This window comes from Capra hircus, chromosome 22 (assembly GCF_001704415.2).
Source record: "Capra hircus breed San Clemente chromosome 22, ASM170441v1, whole genome shotgun sequence".
Classification (NCBI taxonomy): Eukaryota; Metazoa; Chordata; class Mammalia; order Artiodactyla; family Bovidae; genus Capra; species Capra hircus.
Window position 1 is genome coordinate 13,085,197 of NC_030829.1, and position 25,724 is coordinate 13,110,920.

The following is a 25,724-nucleotide window of genomic DNA, read 5'->3' on the forward strand; positions in this document are numbered from 1 at the left end:
CCACAACTGCCATAATGAAACCACAGCTGAAGGAAAGAAAAGCCCACTGAGGGAGCATGTAACTGAAGGGTGGATGCGACTGAGCTGAGAATGGAAGTATAAACCAGAACTAGTTAGGGAAAAATAAAAGAAGAGGCAGACACTACCCTGTCCCTTAGGCAAAGGCACAGGAAATTATGTGCAACTGGCCTATGGCAGGAGGAAATATATTCGAAAAACTGGAGATTTCCCTGGTGGGCCAATGGCTAAGACTCCACATTCCCAATGCAAGGGGTCCAGGTTCAATCCCTGGGCAGGGAACTAGATCCCACATGCCACAACTAAGCGTTTGCACACTGCAACTAAAGATCCCGTATGCCACAACTAAGACCCCGTCCAGCCAAATTAACAAATTTAAAGAAAGCTGGTGTGCCCTTGGGGCATAAAGTAAGAAGAAGAATGAGACTAAAAGAGGCAGAGAAAGGAAGGTTGGGACCAGACAGAGCAGGACCTTTTAGGTTATATTGAGGATTTGAGTCTGTATTGGTTGAGAAATGGCTGGCACACAAGTGTCTGTGTCTGTTAAGGACGGGGCTGACACAGTGAGATTTGTCTTTTGAAAAGAGGAGGGTGGCAGCGATGGGAAAATGGATCGGAAAGGAAGAAAGTGAGACCACTGCCCATGTCCAGGAGAGAGACAAGGGTAGCTTAGGCCAGTGGTTCTCAAACTGAGAAATTTTACCCCTTAGAAAACACTTGGCAATGTCTGGAGACATTTTTGGTTGTTCCACTATGTGTGGATGGATGTCACTGGCATTTAGTGGGTGAAGATCAGGGATGTTACTAAATTATGATACACAGAACTGACTCCACAACAAAGGATTATCTGGCCTGAAATACAAATAGTGTCAAAGACCGGGAAACCCTTGCTCAGACTGTGGTGGTGGTGGTGAAGATAGAGTACATATTGCAGAGATAATTAAGAGGTTAATATCCACAGTAATTAGTGGCTGATTATGAGGAATGAGGGAAAGATTATCTAAGATAACCCTCAGGTTGCTGGCTTGCCCAAGTGGATGAGCAGGAGTGGCATCCACTGAAATAAGAAAATTTTGGAGGTGGTGATGATCTGGTAGGAGAAGATAAGGAATTCAGCTTGAAGCCTCATAAACTGAGATGCCTTTTAAGACATCGAAAGAAGTCAAACAGCCAGTTCTCTAAGTCTACAGCTCAAGGTGGGAATCCTGAGCAGGAGACATGTATTGGAGGGGCTTTTGTGAATAGAAGAGAAGGTGTGGGCATGGATGAGATTACCTAAGAAGGGAGTACAGAGTGAGGAGGAAAGAGGGCCCAGGGCTACTTGTTGAGAAACTCCTGGGAGAAGGGCACAAACAAGCAAAAAGCTTCGAGGAGGTGGGAACAAAACCAGGGCATGTCACATCCCAGAAGCTTCAAAAAGGCCTGTTTTCCCCACAGCTTCTCCAACATGGAGTGTCACTGATCTTTTTTGGTGGTGGTGTTATATTCATTAGTTTGTTGTATTTTTAGATTTTATATATAAGTGATATCAACAGTACTTTGTTTCTCTCGGACTTATTTCACTAACCACAATGCTCTCCAAGTCCATCCATTTGCTGCAAATGGCAAAATTTTGTTCTTTTTATGGGTAATACTATACACACACCCATACACATCACCATTTCCTTAACCATTCATCTGCCGATGGACACTGAGGTAGCTTCCATATCTTGGTTATTATAAGTAGTGCTGCTATGAACATTGGGGTGCATGTATCCTTTCCAACTTAGGGGAACTGCTGGATCTTATGGTAGCTTTATTTTTAGCTTTTTTGAAGAACCTCCATAGTGTTTTCCACAGTAGCTGCACCAGCTTACATTCCTATCAACCATGTATGAGGGTTCCCCTTTCTCCACATCCTCACCAACATTTGTTTTTGTGCTCTTGTTGATGAAAGTCATCCACAGATAGTTTTAGCTTTGCTATTACTTGGCTTAAAAAGTCTAATTTAAAGATATCAAAGTTTTAGGCCCAGGAAACTCTTCTCAGCTGCTGGGAAACCCTAGGGGATGTTAGGTCAGTTACTCATCCCTTCGAGCCAGTGTTGACCTCAGGTCTAGGGGCAGCGTCAGTAGCTGTTTGCGGGTTTATGGCCCCCTGGGTGCAGAGAGTCCTTCATCTTTCAGTCCTAAGCCTTGTGTTTCATTGACACACAGCTTTCAATGAAAAGAAGCCTTGCAATTCAGCAAGTATTTACTGAATGTCCCACTCTAGACTCTGTTCAAATCCTGTTCAACAGTCCATGTCCATCAGACTTAGGTGAATGACTGGTGCCCTTGCATGCTCTGTGTGTGTGCACCCACATACACACACCCAGCTTGGGACCCTCATCTTTGGGCTCAAAATTCTCAAAAAACAGGGGTACTGTTCTCTGAAGGCCCTTTTGTCTCATGAAGGGTTTGGCCCTACCTGCACAGGACAGAAAACTAGTGGCGCACAGGACCTAGCTCCCAAGGACACTGTCGAAGTCTCAGCAATTCCTTTCAAAAATTCAGGAGCCACAAAGAGGGATGATTCAACAGAAGCCTGCTTATTATGCATCTTGCTGGGATCATTCCAAGAGTCCTTGGGGGTCACTCAGAGGGGCCACAAGGCTACCTGCTGGTGCATTAAAAACAGACTCCTGGGGCATGTGAATGGCTGCATCTTTGTCACTTTTCCTATTTGGCCTCTTCTAAGAAGTGCTTGGACTGAATTTTGGCCTACAAAATGCAGTGAGGGAGAGCATTGCTCAGTAGCTAGTGAGAATGTCCCTGGGCATAGTGAAGGCAGTTCTGCTAAACTAAGAGGGAAGGACTCTGATTACTTTGCTCTCCTGGTCCAAGTGACCCAGGGGCCAGTCTGCTTACCTGTCTCACCCCCCCCCCCATTACAGGTGTTTACAGGTGTCCTCGAAGTCGCAGAAAGATGGCGCACACCCACAGAGTGCCTAGCCTCTGCCCTGCCCTGACCCCACTTCCCCTCTACTGAGGCTTGGAGTAATTGTGAAGGAAACTAACAGATAAGTCAAAAGGCTCTTGGCCTTGACATCAAAGAGGGCAGCACGTTGAAGACATCACCCCCGCCCCACTTTTGCCAGGTAGGCCCGGGCGGGATCGCTAGTGAAGAGCCAGGGCCCCGCTGCGGTTCCCAAACCTCCCCGCCCCCACTCCGCATGGGTGAGCTAGAAGAGGGGAGGTGAAGAGGTGCTTGGCCAGGACCAGGGGGCGGGCCTAGGACACGGAAGCCCCGCCCCCGCCCCGCCCTCGCCCCGCCTCCGCAGGCGCTCTGGCTGCCGGCTAGCACTGCAGCAGCGCCAGTCGCCTTCCTCCGGTCGTCACCGCACAGGTGAGGAGAGGACCCCGCGTCTAAGCCGCTGCAGGAATGGGAAGCTTCGTGGGGCTGAAATCTGGAAGGGAAGGAAACGGAATCGAAATCCTCAGGGGGCCGGAGGGAGGGACAGAAGTACGCGTGCCCCACGTCCTCGGGCCGTGGGGAGGTGATCCATGCGGCCCCCGGTGAGGTGGACGCATCTTTAACCGAGCGCTTCTTCGGGTCCAAAGGAGAGCCGGGAGCTTGTATGCCTTGACTGTTGTGGGGATTCAGTCCAGAGTGGGGCCTCCTAGATCCTGGGGCGCTGGATGCCGGGGACCCGACATCCTCTTGCAATGGTCGCCAGCCAGCAGCGATAGATACTCGTCCTGGATCTTGAAAGGGCGACCTCGGGCTCGCAAGCCGCGAACACACAAAGAAACCTCCCTTGCTGGCGTGCTTTGAAAAACAGCCCTGCCTCAGACTGTGAATGTTGATAATAGGTTGAAGATTTGTTCTGCCCCAGGAGGTTTGTACAGGTGGGAAAATCTGCAGAAGCAGCTCGACTTCTTCGAAAATTTTTTGAATTTAAGTTTTCAGCAAGTCCGTTCTTCCTTTTTGCATGGGAGGGAGGTGGGGGTTGGCGAGAGATGACTCTAGAATATAAGCCCAGCTTTGGGTCTGCCTGGGAAGTTCTAGGTTCATCTGGCCCCCAGAAGGCTTTCCTTTGGAAAAAGTGAAGTGGGTTTGTGCTTTAACGCGGTGCAAGTTTTCAGAACTTCTTAAGTCAGGGACCAAGTTCGCACAGTCATTCTGTGTTCTCTCACCTGCAGCTGGAAGGAGAGATGTTTACGGTGTTGACCCGCCAACCTTGTGAGCAAGCAGGTCAGTATCACTCAGCAGGCAGCGAGTATGATTTTGTCGCATCACGCAAGAATCCCAGCTTCAGCCCACAGGCTCTTTCATCCACGTCCCCAGCAAATGACGGTTTAACTTCTTCGGTGGAAGACTTAGTCTCCACCAGGCTTTTACCACCGGCATTCCACAGATAAAAGTAATTCTTTTCGTCAAAGCGACACAAAACCAGGACTAAGCATGCTTGTTTCGCTTAAATGGTTTTTCCGGTTTGCATAATCCATTAATTTGGCCCTTGTGGTTTCCCTTACCCAGCTGTGTGTAAGGTCTGCTTTAGAATATTGTTGATTTTGTGATGAACTGTAAAGTACTTGGAGCTTGCCTCTCTTTCCATCCAAGTTACTGCTGGCCTGGCGCCTACAGCATCCCTTCCCCCTCCGCCCGCCTCCCGCCCCCGCCCGCCCCCGTGGTCAGAGTTGTTACCACCTTTTACTGCAGGCACAGGGGTAGAATTTGCACACACACGCACACACACACACACACACACACACACTTCTGAGCTTGTCCTGCCTGCCTCTGGAGCACATTTTGCAGTTGCTCTGTGTGGAGGCCTAGAAGGCTCTGGCCTCTCCACTCTTGGGAGGCACCTGGTAATTACAGTGTTTGTCCAGCCCTAATGACAGCACAGCTCTAGGCTGCAGTTCCCTAAATGAATGAGACCTGGTCTAGTCCACTTTGGTCTACGATAGGCTTTTCTGCTGGAGCAAGGGTTTGCTTAAAGTAATCACAGCTTTTTACCTGAAAACTGCTGAAGCGCAGAAGACTGAGGAGGCTAGGCTCGTGGCTGTGGTCAGGAGACTGCTTACGTATCACCCCCAGTTCGGCCCCATGGACAGATGTTCTTTAGTGGTGCCCCTAAACTGGTATTCAAAACACTTTGATAGTTTAACACATATACTGTAACATCACACACGCAGACTAACTTGTTACATTCCTTCCAAAGGACAAGTTTAACTTGGCAGATTAAACTTCTACCTTGTCTTGTATATAACTGACCTGGCATACACACTGTTTAACAGTTGATGCAAAAATTTGCCTCTGTGGATAAAACGGTTTCTGTCTGGGTCATATCCTTTGATCTGGAATCACAGAAAAGTGAGCCAAGACCCCTTCAGAGGCTCTGAAGGTTAACTCCACAGTAGCTGGCCTCCCTCCAGGTGCTATGACAAACGATTCCACAGTAAGTAACTTGGTGTATAAGTCATTTAACACACTTGGGACCAGTTCTGTAGAATAAATTCCCAGAAGTGGGATTGTGAGGCAGATGGTATACACACTTGCAATTTTGATACATGCTGACAAATTCCCCTCCAGTTCACTCCCAGTGACAAGGTAGGAAAATTAAGGTACCTTGGACATCAGGATGTGTCTGTGGCAGTATTGATACTGCAGGGGAATCAGGTGAGGTAGTTAAGAGTTGGCTCTTCTGAGATATTGAGACCCACTGCATGACTGACCTCCCCAAGTAATGAGCACTGTGATGTGACTGGATATTGAGGCTGAATCTAACTCTATATGGTAGTAAATACATGCTCTTTTTTTTCTTCCAAGAAAATATCTCCTAGAAATAATGTAAACAATAGCTTATGATTATCTAAAAGTAGATGTTCCAGAATAGGACAGGTTCTATCCCACTGCTGTTCAACAGAACTTTCTGTGATGGTAGAAATGTTCTGTAATTACACTGTCCAATATGGTAGCCACTTTTGACTACTGAACACTTAGAAAGTGGCTAGTGCAACTGAAACTGAATTTTTAAATTTTATTTACTTTTAATTAATTTAGATACTCAATTGGTGAGACATATTTAGATTCTCTGAATTCATTGATCTTTCTGTTATGCTAGTGTTTATCATAGTTCAGCCATTTGAGTCTCACCACTTAGGTTTATGCTATAATAGTTCTACCAAGACTATTATTTAGTCAATATTTTACTTTAATGTCTTTTTATCTTTAAAAAAATTAGGTATAAGTTATATATATAGTGATAGGTAGTGGTGGTGGTGGTGGTGGTTTCGTCGCTCAGTCGTGTCCGACTCTTTGCAACCACATGGACTGTAGCCCACCAGGCTCCTCTGTCCATGGGATTTCCCAGGCAAGAATACTGGGGTGGGTTGCCATGCCCTCCTCCAGGGGATCTTGGGACCCAGGGATCGAACTCGGGTTTCCACAATGCAGGTGGATTCTTTATGCTGATAAATGCAGGAGACCCACGTTTGACTCCTGGGTCAGGAAGATCCCCTGGAAAAGGGATAGGTTACCCACACCAGTATTCCTGGGCTTCCCTTGTGGCTCAGATGGTAAAGGATCTGCCTGCAATGTGGGGAACTGGGTCTGACACGACTGAGCAACTTTCACTTCTTTCATACATAGTGAAATGGATAGATCTTAAGTTGTGTCCCTAAATTTGGTATTCTCGCCTTCTGGAAGGATTATGTTTTTAGAAAATGGACAATTTATGAGAATATTTTTTAAGGGAAATTGTATCTAAAGGAGCTGGTTTGCTGTCATTTTCAGTTTTTTTCCAAAGGACCTTGGAAAGTTTGATAAATTTTGAAAAATGCATAAACTCATATACCCCACAATCCTATTTAGATATAAGAGCATTTTCATTTCCCTAGAAAGTGCCTGCCCCAAACCCCTGTGCAATCACTGTTCTGATTTCTATCACCTGCCTGTTTTAGAGCTTAGCATAAATGGAATCATTTCAGAAAGTTTCTTTCCTTCTTTTCTTTTTTTAAAAATAAACATATTTGCTACTTTATTTATGAAATTTTCATTAGCCCACACTGGCATGTTAAGACCCAAGTAAATATTTGCTCATAATCATCTGGTTAGGAAATATTAGCTTAAATTTAATAAGTAGAAATAGTCCATTATGATATATTATATATTATCATATAATGCATATAATTATCTTTACTTAGAGGCTATATATTTAGTTGACAACTCATATGCTACATTTTTTTTCTTTTGCATTTACATGTTATGATTAAAATATAAAATATAAACCCCAGAGATTACATGATCCCTTTGGGAGGGAACATGTCAATTGGGGTCTACTTACTCTTCATTTGTAAAGATGTCTATGTCTTTACTATAGACACAGGGAAAATGACTGAGATTGAATTCTTACTGGGCACCCACACATCTTCAGAATTCAGACACATTACCATTTGTTTGACAATGTCACCACGTACTAAACTTTATAATCATTGATTGTATCTGAAATACAATAGGAATTTCTTATTTATCTGAGGTTATTTTTAAATGGAATATTATATCACCTGCTTTAATAGGAAACTCATAATTTTCAAGTGTACAATGAAATAAATGTTGCTGGAAATCATCTCAGGGACAACCAGTAATATGCATAACACACTTTGGGAAATACCAGAGAGCTAGCATATGCACACCCTCCTTGCAAATGCTGTTTTAGTCCACTCTTTGGAGGAAAGATACTCAAATGGGTATTTGAGCCCAGTTGTAGTTCTAAATGTTTGGGTCTCAAAAAAGCCAGAGGAAGTGACTTATGCATGCAGCTAAGCACCCAATTAAGCACCCAATTCACAGATTCTACAAAGAAGGGCAGGGACCTGCTCCTGATTCCCCCTCACATGTCTTCTGGGTTTCCTCATTTTAGGCCTCAAGGTCCTCTCCCGAACTCCAGCCATCATCGCCTTGGTGGTCTTGTTTTTGAGCATTGTGGTGCTTATGGCTATCACACTCATCCAGACACACCAGAAAGAGGTCCTCTTTCCAGGACAAAAGGTAGGTGTGAAGGGGTTGGCACTGAAAGGAAGAAATGGGCTCTGGCATCAATGACTCTCAAGCTATGAGTTAGAAGAGAAGAAAATTCTTGCCCTTCCTCACCTCCAGCTGGAGCCAGGGAAAGGTGGGGTAAGGCCCAGGAGAAAGACTGGACATGCTAGGTTTGTGGTGTTTGAGGTGATAGATTGATAGTGGTGACACCTTCTCCTAGGATGATGTGGTCTTGCTTTGACTCCTGACTGTTGGAACCAAAGCCAGACTTTGTCACCAAGAATTATGGATGGCTACCAAAGATTTACCAGCTTGTCAGTCTCCCCAGATGACCCCACCCTGCTCATGAGTGGAGACCAGGAGACTCAGGCTCTTCTTCTGGCCTAGCCTGGGTAAACAAAGCCAAGGACCTGAAAAGTCTCCTTGATCTGTGCTGTGCCACCTCTCTTGAGTCTAGAAATATGCCATGATCCCTCTGACTCCTCCCCCCACCGAAAGTACTCAGGACCTTATGCTAAGTTCCAGAGACCTCTGTCAGCCCTCGATAAAACCATCCCCGAATGGATGGACTCTGGGAGACAGAAGTGTACACAGCCTCTCCCTTGGCTGTAAGGGTGACAGGAGGTGATCCCCTGAGGGATCAAGTGAAAGGTGAAGAGAATCAGTGAGCCCTTCAATTATTCTGAGTATAAGTCAGCAAACTTCCTCCATAAAGAGCCAGACAGTACGTATTTTAGGTTTTGAGAACCATTTATAGTCTCTATTGCATATCTTCTTTTCTTTTTCTCTTCTTATGACTCTTTAAAGCTATGAAAACCACTCTTAGATGGAGGGCCATAGGAACCATATTATTTGAATCTCATTTAGAATTTATCTTTGACCTTGGGTCTTTTCTATATCCTCCTGCTGTTAGGGATTGTTCATAGGCTATATTTGATATAGAGGTTTTTAAAATATAAAAAGAACCATTTTTGCCTTGACTCTGTGGTTGAGTTTGATCTACCATCCAGAGTCCACTTTGCTAAAGGATTAGAGGAAAATCTGTTTCTTTCTTTCTGTCTGTCTGCCTTTAAATTAATTAATTAAATTTTTTCTGGCTGCAAAAAGAAGCCTGTGGAATCTTAATTCCCCAACTAGGGATCCAACCCAGGGCCCCAGCAGTAAGAATGCTGAGTCCGAACCACTGGACTGCCAGAGAATTTCCTAAAATCTTTCCTAGATAATAGAACTTTGTTCTTTTATATTTTACTTAAGAATCTCATCCTCCCATAAATAACATGAATAAAAAAGAAAAAGAAAAGCCTCATGCAGCTGTCCTATGGTGAGAGGAAAACAAATTATCTGGCTGTCCAAAGACATTAGCTAAGGCCTAGAGAAGCTGTTTTCCCAAGCTCCAGGCACTGCCTTCTTCTATAAACTGTATAAAACCAGTAGTGCAACTAGAGGAAATACCATCTCCTTACTCTTTGTAAATTGCTAGTCAGTTGAGTGAGCATTTTTCCCTGAATTATCTCACTGAAATCTTGTGCCAACTATGGAAGATGGACAAGCCCTGTAACCACCATTTTGCAAGTGAGGAAACATAGGTTTGCTCAGTGGATGAGCAACATTCCTTTGCCCACCACCAAGGCTCTCTTCATTTACTTCCAACTGTTCCTTGATCCTAAGTTCTGAACAGGGAGCCCAGAAGGAGATAATGTCCTCTGATAGGAAAACATGTCCTCCTTTGCACAGGAGGGGAGGAGGGGAGGACGGGCACAGAGACAGGAAGGTGCTGAATTGCAGGAGCAACTTGGGGGGCAAGTAACCGTTCTCAGACCCTAGTGCCACCCTGTGCATGCATGATCAGTTGCTTCAGTGGTGTCTGACTCTGCAACCCTATGGGCCATACCCCACCAGGCTCCTCTGTCCATGGGGTTTCCCAGGCAAGAATACTGGAGAGGGGTTCCATTTCCTCCTTCAGGGGATCTTCCCAACCCAGAGATTGAACCCATGTCTCTTACATCTCCTGCATTGGCAGGCAGGTTCTTTATCACTAATGCCACCTGGGAAGCCCAGTACCACCCTTAGACCCCATAAATCAAAGGAACCAGCTCTAGCTGCACTCTGGGTACACCTCTCCACGGGACAAGGGAATGTGCCCACCAAGAGCCGTGCTTCCCCTTCTAGAACATGCTTAGGACCCCAGAACCCAGGGTCTGTGTGGGCCTTCCCGAGAGCAGACCTCACCACTGATCTGAGGGGTGGCAAAGGGGCAGCTGCTTGCAGGGAGACTAGACAGAGCGTGGGCATGGTCTACAGTCTGAGCTAGCCCACCTTCTATAGTCAATGTACAGGTGCATGAGGCTGTTCACACTGTGGATTTGCCTGTGGACGAGAAGAAGACAGGTGGCGGGGTAGGGGAGGGGGCAGGACAGGGCAGAAGTCTTCCCTTATAAAAAAGTGTCCCTTGGGCCCTTCAAATGTGAGGGATAGGCTGGTTAAGACAGTTGTTTGGGGAGATGAGAGGTCAGTTCAAACTGGAGGGACATGGAGAATTTAGAAGACCTGAAGAGTAAACTGAGTAGAGAAAAGTGGGTCCCCAAGCAGTATGGAGGGTGCTATTGAAGGAGACCATGTTTAGTTCCACTGTTCAGAGGGGTTTCCCTAGTCAAAGGTGCCTGTGCGAGATAGTCATCTGGGGGTGACCCCAGGAAGCACTGTGCAGTGTGGAAGTGAGACAGAAGGGAAGGGGCTTCTGTCCCAATGGAGGGGCTGATACCCAGCAGGTTACCACTGTGGGCAGCTGGGACTGTCCTGGGAGCCAGTGCAGAACTCACCTCAGGGATGAAATCTGTCATGGGCATACAGAACACCTGGCTCGGTCATCCGAGTCCAGGGCGTATTTACACACCAGCTTCCATTAGTCATCGACTGAGGGCTGCTCCCTGGGGGACATAAGCCCTTTAGTATTTCTGGCATATTGTGCGCTTAGGTTGGCTGGGCCAATGGAGACGGCCTTCAGGCAGGTAGAAAGGGCATACATAAGTGGACATCACAGGGGTGAGGGAACCCTGTGACTGTCACCCCGTAGGTAGACTATTTTCATTCCAACTTTGAAAACGAGAAAACAGAGGAACAGAAAGGGCAAATAGCTTCCTGCGATTATACAGATTAGAAATAACTTAATTGGCATAGAAGGAAGAAAAAAAGCAGAGAACAAAGGCCTTAGGCAAGAGTTTGGAAGGATCGGTATGTATATCCTCATTAGCAGACACAGCTCAGAGAGGGGATTTTTAATTTCTTCAGCCCCCGCTGTAGGAGAATGAGTTCTATGACATCGGAATATTGGCTCAGGGGCTCATCCTGTTTCCCTGAGAGAGTTAGGTGTGAGAAAAGACAGATGTTGTGGCCAGCTGAAGTGGAGTGGAATGACAGCTTGGAAGGGGGCCCTTCACATGCAGCTTTTCTCAGGCTGTCCAGAGACCTGTCCTTCTGTTGTGCAATGTATGCTGGGGGTGGGAAGGGCAGTGTGGAGGTGGAGGCAGTGAATATTAAAAAAAATGAAAAAATATATAAAATTTTCATTGTCTGTGTTTTCATACCTTGCCTCATCTTGCCTTTGTGTGCAGCTGGTGGTTCTGAGGGGCCAGCTCCATGGTGGTCTGCCTATATAGGGGGCCCTGGAACGTTCCTCAAGACCCATATGAGAGGTCAAGATATCTGGCTATTAAATCCAATGTTGGCCCACCTGACCTTGTTTTATCTAAGTGTTCCATTCAGTTCAGTTCAGTTGCTCAGTCATGTCCAATTCTTTGTGACCCCATGGACTGCAGCACGCCAGCCCTCCCTGTCCATCACCAACTCCCAGAGTTCACCCAAACTCATGTCCATTGAGTCAGTGATGCCATCCAACCATCTCCTCCTCTGTCGTCCCCTTCTCCTCCTGCCTTCAATCTTTCCCAGCATCAGGGTCTTTTCAAATGAGTCATCTCTTTGCATCAGGTGGCCAAAGTATTGGAGTTTCAGCTTCAATATCAGTCCTTCCAATGAACACTCAGGACTGATCTCATCAGTGGAACTATTAAAATGTAGGCGGTGATGGAAATATCCCCAGTCCCTTTATCATTGTTACTGGTTTGACCTGCTCTATCAGCTTGAAGAGTAAACATGACAACGTTGCCTTTGTTTTCCACCTACCCTGGTGCTTTATTATCATTAAGTCTGATATCTGCCTCTTGAGGCTTTACCCTCCCAACACCGTCACAGTTGCTGAGAAGCCCTGAAGCCTCTCAATCCCATCTGATCAATATCCCAGTGCGGCTGCCACTGCCGCTTGCACCCACACGGTGTCACTGTTGAAGGAGGGCATGCAGAGTCCCAGGTTTCAGGGACACTGCTTTTCTGCCATGACCTGCTCAGGTCACATTAGAGCCCAGGTTGGGTCACACAACTCTCCAAAGCACAACAACTGGACTGGGCTGTGTTAAAATCATCTCTTTCTAACCCTCATCCATTCTCAGTCATCAGCCTGGGTATCAGGTGCCCTGTGGCCCACCCTGGTTTACCTCTTGGAAAACAAGAGTTGGGTAATTGGTTTCTTCCTTTCTAGAAAGCCCTGGCTCCTTATACACATTGGTCATTCTCCTCTCCACCCAGATCTGCACACCACTTACCTAAGAGTTTGCTTTCAAGGGTCTTTTGTCTGAACAAAGTCTACCATACCATACCAGGCACCTCCTTACTAATCAGTCACCCTGTTAAGACTTGTTTTTCTTCAACAAATATCATATATTAATGCATCTCTATGGAACCTAGAAAGATGGTACTGCTGAAACTATCTGCAAGGCAGCAATGGAGACACGGACACAGAGAACAGATTTGTGAGCACAGAGTGGGAAGGAGAGGGTGGGACGAATGGAGAGAGTAGCAAGGAAACATATACATTACCATAGGTAAAGTAGAGAGCCAGCGGGAATTGGCCGTATGACTCAGGGAACTCAAACTTGGGCTCTGTGACAACCTAGAGAGGTGGGATGGGGTGGGAGGTGGGAATGAGGTTCAAGAGGGATAGGGCATATATATACGTACGGGTGATTCATGCTGACGTATGGCAGAAACCAATACAATATTGTAAAGCAATTATCCTTCAATTAAAAATACATTTTTAAAAAGACTTGTTTTTCTTAGAACTCAGGGAAAGTATAGGTGCTATGGGTACAGGTTTGAGAGTCAGACCCCAGCTTGATCCCAAATCTGTGACCTTGACTAATTATTTACCTCTGTGAGCCTCAGTCTTCCCATCTGTCAAGTGGGGATGATGATAACACCTGCCTTATAAATGCGACACTAAGGCCCTTTCTGCACTGCCTGACATATTATAAGGGTTCTATCCCTTATTAGGGTACTATCCCTATTTTATTATAGTAAGAGTAATGATGATGATGATGATAAACACATCTAAGAAAGCTGATCATGTGATCTTTGCTTTTGCTTTTCCTAGAAGCTCACACAGTCCATGACCATGGGTTAATATGGAAGACTGTTTCTTTTTGGTTGACCCACTGAGTGTGTCTTCAGTTCTGCATCAGGCCAATTTTTTTTTTTTTCTGACGGTGCACTAAACAGAGGGTGACTTGCTGCTTTTCACCCAAACATCACCCACTTTATTGAACTGAATGAAATTCATTCTCCTCTTACACCTTTCTCCATGGAACCATATTGAGTTGCACTGATTTAGGCAAATGAATTCTAAAAACTGGTTAAAGACCAATTTTTCCACTTTTGAAAATGACAGTGAAAGATGGTGGGGTGGGGGTGGATTGTGTTAGTGAGAAGTAGCCCTGGGCCTCAAGGCTGCTGTCAGTACATCAGCAGGTGCACAAGGGGCCGCCATCTCTCCTGCAAATCTCAGAGCAAAGTCGCTGGAGGCACCCACTGTGGTGAAAGCTAAATCCCATTTTTCTGCAGTTACAGATCAAAGTGGACATTCTTCTTTCTTTCTGATCTTGGCCCAGGAACCCTAAGCGTTCTTCATGAAGGGTTGGAATAAAGATTTGGGGGTAGACAGTGTGGTATTCTCTGGAGTGGTTGCCTTCTTATGCTTGCTCTCCTATCAGTACCTGGCCTGGAGGGGCCGGTGGAGGGGTAGTGAGCAGGCTGGCAGCAGAGGGAAGGAAAGCAAGCACTGACACGGAGGCTCAGACCTCTGGAGTGCCTGATTTCCTTCAGTTCCAACCTGTGCTTTAATCTCATGGGGAGCCTCTGCCTGGAACAGATTGTGAACAATGCCTCGCTTGTTTGCCATAGAGGGATGTCATGTCAGGATCCCAAGCAATACGCGTCATCAGACTGACGAGCCAAGTTGAAGAGGCTGTTCAAGTTCAAATACCTGTGTACACAGGGTGTTCTAAGTCTTAATAGAATGGAGGAGCTGGAGTAACACTTTTTTATTTGCTCCTATTTAAAATGAAGCAGGTGCTCATGGCAGAGTTTAGAATCAGGGGATTGGTTAAATGAATTACTGTACATCTCAGTCAATGTGATGAATGTCTTAAAAATCATGATGTCAGTATTTTTACCGATAGGGAGAGATGTTCTTGATATACTGTTTTAGTAAGAAAAGAGCATTGGAGAAGCTTCTGTGTAGTATAATCCTGTGTTGATTTAAAAACATATGAAACATAAGTGTATATGTAGTTGTATGCACAGAAGACCATTGGAAAAGATATATAACAAGGTGTTAAAACAGTAGTTGGGTTTGAAGAGTGTTATTCACTTTTCTTTCCTCTTTTTCTTGCTTTGTAATTTTATTTATTTTTCTTACTGGTTTTTCTATGTAGCCTGTATTTATTGGACAGCCAGTAAGCATCAGGCAGATGGTCTCCTATTTACTTCCGAAAGGAAGTTGTCTGAAAATGATGGAATCCAGAGAGGTTAGGTCTCTTACACAATATTGGAAAAGTAGGAATCCATCCGATTTGACCTGCCTCCAGAACCCAACGTCATCTTCCTCTCTGAGACAAGCTAGGCTAACTCAGGGGCAGAGGAATTGGGGAAAAGCTGCCACCCAGAAGCCTCTGATGCCCTGGGCTGACTCCAGCCCAACCAGGTACTGACCTAGGTCAGCATAACTCATTCCTGTGCCCCTTGGCTGCTACTGCATGCTCTGTCCTGGGCAGGTCTGGTCCAGGGCCTGGGCTGGGCCATGCCTTCAAGCAAAGCTCTCTGGTAACTGCCTCAAGCTGGGTGAGATGGCTGGCAATACCCTCCTGTCCATTCTTCCACTCATGAGTCACCAAAGTGAGATGATATATCAACAATCTTTCGTATTTTGTTTTTTCCTCCTTAAGTACTTCCTACCATGGTTTCCTATTGGTTGCTTATTCCCAGGCGGATAGTCCTGGAAGTTTGGAGAAGAAATGGTAGCAGGTGACTGATGATTCATTTTCCTCCTGAGACCCAGGTGGCTTCTGACCTCCCCCACCTCCACCCTGCGAAGCTGGATGAAGAGAAATCAGGAGATTGTCTTTGCATGCACAATCCTTGGGGTACTCATCTTTAATCTTGGATGCATATCGGAGTCACCACGGGAGCTTTAAGAACTGTTTGTGCCTGGGTCGATTGAGAGATTCTGATTTAATGAGTCTCGGGTGTAGCCTTGGCATTGGGAGCTTCAAAAGCTCCCTAAGTGATTCCACTGTGAACCAAGGCTGAGAACTTCGGCCTAGAACACCTGATCCACCTCCGCCCCACCCCTCCCTCCAGTCTACAGAAACAAAGTTGGTTTGGAGAAAATAGTTTTTTCTTCTTGGTCAGGTTCTATAAAAAGGAAGCGGTGTGGGTTAAACTCTTGGGACGACTCAGGGTTCTCAGTGGTTCTCTGGGAAAAGGGGTCCTCAGAGAGGCTGAGCCTGTAATTAACTCTCTGTCCCCCCTTTTATTCAGTATGGAATTGTACTTGATGCCGGGTCTTCCAGAACCACAATCTACGTGTATCAATGGCCAGCAGAGAAGGCGAATAATACTGGAGTGGTCAGTCAGACCTTCAAATGCAATGTGAAAGGTAAGGCCCACGGGAAGAAGGGAGAGTCCTAATGTCCTTTGGAGGCCTGCAGAAGTCCTGAAATACTGCCTGGAGGTGAGGAGTGAGCACTGGGCTGGGTGTCAGGGAAATATGAGACCTCTTGTTAGCGCTGCTACTCTTCAGTACAGTGACCTTAGGCTAGCCCCTTCCCTTCTCTGGATTTCAGATTTCTCATCTGTAAAAGGGGAGGCAGGGGTGTCAAGAACTGTGAATGGTGTGGTACGGACGCTGGTGAAAGACCCAAAACTCCTGTCAGAAACACAGGAGAGTTTATTGCTCACACAAATGCCCAAGGATCAGCGTTTTCTTGTCCTGGTTCTCTGAGCCCCAATTTGCACAGGGTGATGTGTAGAGAGCACCAGATGGTACCTGCTTGCACAGTGGGTTGTATTACCAAAAAGGAACCCTGAGATTAGAGAATCTGAAAGATTTATAATGGGAGGGAAACACTATCCGTATCTTCTTAGCCTGTTCATTATGCAAATATCCCTGAACAGATAGTCCAGAACAACAGCAGAGAGTGCCTCTGCTCATAAGACATGCAGAAATGTGAGAAACTCATGGAAAATTATACTCCAATAGGAAAATTATACTCTAGTTGGCTGTGTATGGTGGGAGGGGAGGGTAAAAAGAGAGAGAGATGGACCATCTGTAAAGAAACCGGCTTGTGTGGCTCTGTTCCAGTAAAGCTTTCTTTATGGACCCTGAAATTCTGAATTTCCAATAATTCTCAAATGTCACAAAAATATTATTAAAAAAATGTTCAACACCATCTAAAAATAATGCACAAGTATCTCAGTTCATAGGCTGTATAAAAGAACGTGGTGAACTGTATATGGCTATGGAGCTGCCAGCTCTGAAACAGAACGTTATCAGTGTCTTTAATGACCCTCCATGCGCTTCCTGCTTCCTCCACAATATATCCTGAATGTTATGTTGACTATTGACTTGTTCTTTTTTATAGTTTTGTCCTTATGTATTTAGTTTTTCCTGGTTTTGGAAATGCAATCAAGCGCATATTTATACAATCGGAAGCAAACCTTTATTCTGTAATTTGCTTTGTTCACTACCACTTGGTTTTTAAAATCCATCTCTGTTTGTATGAGTACCTGGTTCATTTTTCCCTGTTGAGGGATATTTGTATTTCCCTGGTTACTAATAAGGTTAAGTATCTTTTTATATATTTATGACTATTTCTATTTCTGTGAAATGCCTATTCATGTCTTTTGCTCATTTTTCTACTGAATTGCTTGACATTTTCCTATTGAGTTGTGGAATTCTTTGTCTTTATTCCGAATATGAATGCTTTGCTATATTATTATTATATTGTTGCTAATATCTCTCACAGTTTATGGTTTGTCTTTTTAGTTTTTCATGATGTCTTTTGACGAATAAAAGTTCTCAGTTTTTACGAAGGTACAGCTATCAGTCTTCTCCCTTTTCGTTTGCTCTTTTGTATGTTTTATTTAAGAAATCCTTCCCTAACTTGAAGTCATAAAGATATTTTTCTGTCGAAAGTTTTGGACTTCCCTGTCAGTCCAGTGGTTAAGTCTCCACGCTTCCACTGCAGGGGTCACAGGTTCAGGTCATGTGGCACAATCAAAACAAAAAAGTGTTATAATAAATTTGCCTGTTACAATTAAGTCTTCAGGCCACAGAATCAAGCCCAGTTAGTGAGTGTATATGTATGTGCCACCCTCTTTAGAGCGCTATGATTTTGGACTTGGTCTGGATCTTCCCAATGAGTGTACAGGATAGATTACAGGGATACCTTCAGCCCAGAGGATGAGTTAGCCTCTGGGCCAGTCACCCCAAGCAACTTCCTTCATTTCCCTCAATAAGCTGCCCAAATAGAATACTCTCTTGCAGATCGTGGTATAGAAAATGTTGGGAAGCAGAATTAGCCTTTCCCATAGAGAGACCAGGAGTTGTCTCTGGATAACCAGGGTGCATTCTGATCATCTGCCCTTCCATGGAGGGCAGCCAGGAGCTTGCTGACCCTGGGACATAGGTGTCACAGTTAGGGTCTTAAGAAGCAGATGCGCAGATAGAGGCTGGGGTGCAAGGGAGTGATGAGTGATCCACATCCGTGGAAAGGAGGCAGAAAGAGGAGGACTGCATAGAAAGAGAAGTCAGATTGCAAGTCAGGCGTAGCAGAGCTCTGGCCGATTAGAGGTGTCCTGCACTGGCTATAAATGGTCAGAAATGACTGGATGGTGATTCCTCCTGTCACTGTCAGTTATTGGATGTTGCCAGCTTGGGAAGAAAGTATTGACCAAGACAGTTTTCTGCAGCTAAAGAAAACCCCGAGGGATCTAACCTCTAGACACTAAGCCTTATTTGAAGGGGCATCTGTGCGGCACTTCTCTCGGCTCCTCACAACAGGGAACTTCCATGTCGTCTGAGCACTGCTTGCATCGTTACCTGCAGTTCACCAGCAGCAGCAGCCTTTCTGAAATTCAGCCAGAGATCCCATCTCTGTTCTCCTAACTTCTGAGCTACTTCTTCACTCTGAAGCATGAAACAGGATGCTTTTTGAGGAAAGACAGACCAGCCACTCCAAGCAGAGATGATAATGTAGGATAGTGATTAAAACATCACCCTCATCCCTACTACGAAAGCTCTGGAAACTTATCTGAGCTCTCTGCATCTTGACTCCCTTATCTCTAAAATAAAAAGCATAACGGTAATACCCACCCCCCAGGAATGATTTGGATTAAATGACATAATATGTATAAAGCAGGTCCATGGGATTTTTCAGGCAAGAATACTGGAGTGGGTTGCCATTTCTTCCTTCAGGGGATCTTCCCGAGAGCCTGGCGGGCTACAGTCGATGAGGTCACAAAGAGTCAGACACAACTTAGCAACTGAGCACCAGCACATATAAAGCAGGTAGCAAAGCCCTGGCATACAGCAGGCACTCAATAATTGTTAGCTGTTAATTCTGTGGCACCACACTTGAGAATTCTCGGTGGATATTCTTGCTAAAAGGCTGATCTAACATAGCTGTCAGATCTGCCTCCACCCCTGGGAGGACAGTTCAGCGAAGTCAGTCGTGACGGCCTCAAACTGTAGGAAGAGGTGGCACTTCCGTGGGGAGAGACCCAGGCAGTCTCTCAGGGGCAGGGGCCCTTGGCCCACCCTGGATGTGATTTAGGGGAGGGGCAGGGTCATGGAGCCCACACCACATCCATAAATGGATCTTCTCTCTTTGATCACAGTAGCCTCAGGGATCCATATATATACTTGGAATGACCAGAAGACCACAAACTACAGCTCAAATAACAGAGCTGTTTGGCAAGTGTCATCCACTGGAAGACAAGTAGCTTCGCCAAGCATGCTCTGGGTTTCCAGTTTCTCGGCTGCAGATTTCCCCAGGACCCCCTGCCTTGGCCAGTGTGAGGGAGTGGTGAGTGTGTGCTTGCCTAATGGGGTTTCCTGAACACCCAGGGCCTTAGAAATACCTTTCTCAGGGCATTCGTGGTGGGCGTCCGACCTGAGGCGCTGCTGCTTTCTGTGAGCTCAGTTGGTGCTGCCTTAGCTCCTGCGCGCCATGCTAGTGTCTGTTACTCTGGCTGCTTATTTTTAAGCCATCCTCTGAGGCTCACTGGTTCCTTGCCTGTCCCTCATCTCTGTGCAGGATGCACTGCTCAGGCTTCCTGCTGCCTACTCTCAGAGGTGACAGTCATGTTTTCCCTTTACCCCAGCAGTTAAAAATGTTTTTCAACTCCACTGAGACTAGACTTAACCATCTCCATTGAAATACCTTAAAAAGTTGCTCTAGGAACTTTTTGGGATCACATGTATACCCGTGGCGTATTCATGTCAATGTATGGCAAAACCAATACAGTATTGTAAAGTAAAATAAAGTAAAAATAAAAATTAAACAACAACAACAACAGAAGTTGCTCTAGGTCGCTACAGTGTTGAAAACCATCTTTTGTTCAGAACATGTCTTTTGCTCCTGTCCCACCTCAAGTAAGTCTTATGCCAGCGTCTAGCCCTCTCCTCTCAGATTGGAATCGCAGTTTTAGCTCTTTCGTTGGAGCGCCCCAGTATTCCATGAGCCTGTGAACCCAATCTCCTTTTCCCTCTGGGAGGCTTAAGGGAACCTTATGAAAATAGGTCCCTGAGGGACATGCTCAAATACCCCACATTTCAACATGCTAGCAAGGCTCCTAACCAGTTCCTGTCCAGAGATCAGCTCTTGCAGAAATATATTTTGTTTGCTCTAGATTGAACTACATAATCCCCTTCCTATAGTGTTGTGGGCTTGATTGATTGATTCATATATTTAATAAATATTTACTTGGGTACTTGCTATTTGCCAATAACTGTTCTTGACACTGGGAATTCTAAAATAACCAAAATGTACAAAGTCTCTACTGTTACAGAACTTACAGTCTAATGAAGGAGAGACAGCAGATAAGTGGGTACATGACGTCAGTCAGAAATGCCGTGAAGAGAAAGGGAGCCAGCTAGGTGGATAGAGAGTAATCATGCGATTTCATGGGAGAGCAAAGAAGGTGACAGCTAAGCAGAGAGCAAAGTGAGATGAGGGGGTGAGCCATGCATATGTTTGAGGGAAGAACTTGCTAGCAGAGGGCACGGCAAGAGAAAAGACCACGGGTGGCAGCGGCTCAGCATCTTCTAGGAAAAGCAAAGGGGCCAGTGTGACTGGAGCAGAACGAGTAAGAGGTTCAAGTGAGAAATGAGGCCGGAGCTGTCGCAGAGGCCAGCTCAGGGAGGACCTTGAGATGCAGTAAGGGGTTTGACTTCTACTCAAATGAATTTTGTTCAAAGTATATTGGGAAGCCATTAGGAGATTCTGACCAGGGAGCTAACATGAGATGACATCATTTTAACAGATCGCTCTGTCAACGTAGAACATGTAGTCAAGAGATCAAGATTAGAGGCAGGGAAACCAGGGTTACTAGAGCAGTGCAGGTGGGAGATGATGTTTGGGTGGTCTAGCCTACACGCGTGCTTCTCAATGCAGGGCAGTTTTGCCCCCCAGGGAACATTTGTCACTATCTGGGGACATTATTTTTTTAATTATTTTTATTTATTTAATGGATTTATTTGGCTGCACCAGGTCTTAGTTGTGGCACATGGGAATCTTAGTTCCCTGACTAGGGATCGAACCCAGGCCCCCTGCATTGGGAGCATGGAGTCTTAGCAACTGGACCACCAGGGAAGTCCCTCTGGGGACATTTTGGTTTCCACAACTGGGGTTTGTGGTGCTGCTGGCATCTAGCGGTAGAGAACAAGGATGCTGCTAACCATCGCACGGCTTGCAGAACAGTCCCCACAACAAAGAACGATCCAGTCCAAAAGGCCACTAGTGCGGAGGCTGAGAAACACTGACTGAGAATGGTTCTGGGGAAGGACTGAGAAGTGCTGAGATTTGAGCGGTATTTTGGAAGTAGAGCCAACATTTTACAATCGTTTTAATGTATGGCATCCTGGCTGATGGCACCTGAGCGTCAGTTCTGACCTGAGTGACTGTGTGCATGAAGGTACTGCCTCCTGAGAGGGGGCAACACTCGGGGTTGGGGCTGTGGCATGGATTAAGGAATCTGGTTTTGAATATATTAAGCTGGAGATGCCAATAAATCATCGAAGTCAGGGGACAGCAAACTTGTTCTGTAAAGAGCTAGAGGATAAATATTTTTCATTTGTTGGCCACGTGATCTCTGTTGTAACCATTTAACTCTCCTACTTTAGCAGCCACAGACCATCTGGAGACAAATTAGCATGTATGTGTTTCAAGAAGACTTGATGTACGGACACTTGTATATGCCTAACAGGATATACCCTAAGGACAAAAAGAACTTCAAAAAATTTAAATTGTTTTTAATAATCCTACAACTGGTGGTAGTGCTGGTATTGTCATTGTCATACGGAGACTGTTGCATGTGGATAGTGAAATAAAGCAAATGAGTTATTAAGTTGGAGGGGCTGGGGAACAGGATTTTTAGCATAGGAAAAGGAAGATAAAGATGCAGGATCAGTGAATTCAAGGGAAAAATTGAAGTTCTTAATTAGAAATACCACTAAGAATTCATGACGTTTTCTCCTGAAATAAAGTTTTCTCTAGGTCTGTCTTCTGGAAAGGCTTGCAATGAGCAACCTGACTTATAAATTTTGGATACTAGATACTATTACTCAGATTTCTTGGAGAAATGGCAGATTCCAGATCTGGGGCAGGAAGTATATAGGTCATTGATACATCTCATCAGATCAGAAAGCAGAAAAGTTCTTAAAGGTTTCCGGGATCATGTCAAAAGGACTCAGCTGCCAAACTGAAGAAAGTACCACTGGATAAAAACGGGGCAACAATAAGAATAATAACTGCAATATTACATATCAAACATATCTGTAGATTCATAAGCCCTTAAAGATATTAAACAAACAAATAAAATCCTTCATTGGTTAAGTTAAGAATATACTGGAGATGCTATTTTATATATATATTTATATATATATATATATAGCACATATATAAATTTTAAAAGTTTATTTGGTCATGTGGCATGTGGGATATTAGTTCCCAACCAGGGATTGAACCTCCGCCCCCTACATTGGAAGCGTGGAGTCAACCACTGGACTGCCAGGGAGGTCTACAATCAATATTTCTTAAGCTGGTAAATAAAGGGAAAGAATCAAGCACATATCTATCCAGCCTTCCCTGTACAAACTGTACTATAGGATAACCAAGTAGTTAATGATGGGGAAGTTTTCTTCTTTTAAAAGCATTTTAGATGAAAAGTGAAACAAGAATGACGGAAATAAAAATCACCATTTCACAAACCCTAATAGGCTAATGGATCTAAGCAATGATCATTGATGCCTATTAACAGCACAAAGAAAGAAAACAACCAGATGCTTGTGCCTCTTATTGGAAATGCACATCCCTACAAATTACTCTTTCTGAAAAGTTCAGACCTGAATCTGATTAAGCCTCTGTGTTCAGTTACCAATTTATAGAAAACACTGAAACCAAATAACATATTAGATGAACCATGGAGATGCGGTCAGCAAATTCTAGACTTTAGGGAAATTGCAAGGGAAAAAGTGTTTAATTACAAAGAAAACTTTGAAAGAGAGGGCAGAATCTATATATTAAAGGAGACTTAAAAGACATGGCAGTGCTCGCTTCGGCAGCACATATACTAAAATTGGAACGATACAGAGAAGATTAGCATGGCCCCTGCGCAAGGATGACACGCAAATTCGTGAAGCGTTCCATATTTTTATGCAAGACAGGAAAAAAGACACAGATGTGTATAACGGACTTTTGGACTCAGAGGGAGAGGGAGAGGGTGGGACGATTTGGGAGAATGGGAATTCTAACATGTATACTGTCATGTAAGAATTGAATCGCCAGTCCATGTCTGACGTAGGGTGCAGCTTGCTTGGGGCAGGTGCATGGGGATGACCCAGAGAGATGTTGTGGGGAGGGAGGTGGGAGGGGGGTTCATGTTTGGGAACGCATGTAAGAATTTAAGATTTTAAAATTTTAAAAAAAAAAATAAATAAATAAATTTAAAAAAAAAAAAAAAAAAAAGACATGGCAACCCTATAATCGATGGGATTTATTTGGGCCCTAGTTCCAACAAATTAGAGGTACAGGGAGAGAAAAAATATGAATATGGAGGAAATGTTCATCTTAATTAGATATTTAATTATATTAAGTGATTATTTTTTAAACTTTTAGATAGACTAATGAGACTATGGTTATGTTTCTTTAAAAGACCTCTTATCTTTTAATGATACATACTGAAATATTTATAGAATGAAATGATACCATGTCTGCAGTTTGCTTCATGAGGAGAGACTGGGAGCGTGCAGATGGGGCAAGATTGATCACTGTTAAAACTGCAAGATGGGTGCATGGGTTTGTTGTACTCTTCTCTCTACTTTTATTTATATTTGAAATTTCGGTAAGGACAACCTTTTTTCAAAGCAGGTCTCAGCTCATTTTTTTTCACTTTTGTAATTCTTTCCTTCTACATTTTGGGAATTGACTCATCTGTGTGGCCACATGGAACTTAGCACATACACTGTTTTCAATCCCCTACAAAAACCCATTAATTTCCAGAGCTGATTTGCTTTATTTAAAAGTTGTATGGCTCTTGTTGGTTCCTGGGAATGCTAAGAAGTGATGAATGCTTGCTCTTCAGGCTCTGGGATCTCCAACTATGCGGAAAACCCTCAAGATGCCCCCAAAGCCTTTGAGGATTGCATGCAAAAAGTCAAGGGGCACATTCCAGTCCGTCTCCATGGATCCACCTGCGTTTACCTGGGGGCCACAGCTGGGATGCGATTACTGAGGTAAGAGCTGGAAGGCACAGAGGAGCCCATTGGACCAACACAGCCAGGAATGTGTTGAATCTTTCCAAGAATATAACTGTATTTCTGGGAAAGAATCCCATATTCTGCCATAAATTTAGGCTTTAAAAGTTGGGAAACTTTTAGTTTTAATACTCAAAAAGAAACAGTTCTATATTTGATTCCCTTCCCCATGGTGATTTTATTCAGAACTCTGAAAAAAAAAGGAAAGTAACATGAAATCTGGTCATGGGATGTACCTCTAGTTTTCTTGAAAAGTAGAAACTGTTTTTGACCACCAGGGATTTCCCTGGTGGCTCAGTGGTAAAGAATTGGCCTGCCAATGCAGGAGACCCAGGTTTGATCCCTGATCTGGGGAGGTCCCCTGGAGAAGGGCATAGCAACGCCCTCCAGTACTCCTGCCTGGGAAATTCCATGGACAGAGGAGCATGGCAGGCTACAGTCCATTGGGTCATAAAAGAGTTGAACACAACTGAGCGACTAAATAACAATTTTAATACCCATGCATTTAGTTCCACTAAATGTAAGCCACTATACTACTAAGCTATTTAGTTTCTATCCACATACAAAATGTCACCAAAATATCTGCTTTCAAATAATGGGAATTCTGCTCCTCGCCCCAAAGCCTTTGGAGTTACTATAAAAAGTAAACATCTCATTTCATTCAATTAAGCAGTTCCTTCTAAATTTTCAGCCATGACTTTTAGCCCCATTGTATTGTTTTTGAATGTTCTTTCTCATTTTTTTTCCTCCATGAGAATATTTCCTTGACCTTGAAATAAAAGAAAAACAGTTTTTAAAAAACCCATCAAACTTAAAACTACTGAAAATTAAAGGGCAGATACTGCCCTAAACTTTGAAAATAAGGCTTTCTCCCCAAAAGATGACACTCATTTGGTTGCAAAGTCACTTTGTCTATGATCCTAGGAATGTAAAATTACATGTATTTTCTTCACCACATGCAGAAACTTCAAAGGAACAAACAGATAATCAAAAAGATCACGAAGCACTTTCAGTTGGATTGAGCCTTTTTCTTGTAGTTTTTCTCTCATTTTTTTTCTATTCCTATGTCCTGGCTGACCAAGCAGAATGTGGAAGGAAGTCAGGTTTCTTTCCTTGCTCTTGGATTCTGCAGTATGTTTTCAAGATTACTGTGTTTACCTGAAATTGAAATGATATAAAAATCCCTTCCTTCTGTCTTTTCTTTCTAATGGAAGCAAAGAACTCAACTTTGTCCACTTTGTCTTGGTTGCTTTTTTCTCCCAGTCCTCTCAGTGAG

General features: G+C 44.4%; 1 protein-coding gene across 2 annotated transcripts in view; it reads left to right on the forward strand.

Annotated features, from left to right (window-relative positions):
• The window catches only part of ENTPD3 (ectonucleoside triphosphate diphosphohydrolase 3), a 33,738-nt gene continuing 11,332 nt past the window's right edge, over positions 3,319-25,724 (forward strand). Inside the window, exons 1-5 of one of the 2 annotated variants that reach the window (XM_005695570.3) lie at positions 3,319-3,384; positions 4,182-4,233; positions 7,907-8,034; positions 15,952-16,069; positions 24,277-24,427. In XM_005695570.3, coding sequence (XP_005695627.2) covers positions 4,194-4,233; positions 7,907-8,034; positions 15,952-16,069; positions 24,277-24,427 — 437 coding nt within the window. In that variant the 5' untranslated portion in view covers positions 3,319-3,384; positions 4,182-4,193. Of the gene's footprint in view, positions 3,385-3,744; positions 3,888-4,181; positions 4,234-7,906; positions 8,035-15,951; positions 16,070-24,276; positions 24,428-25,724 lie in introns of those variants that run through there. The other variant, XM_005695571.3, reaches the window with a different exon arrangement.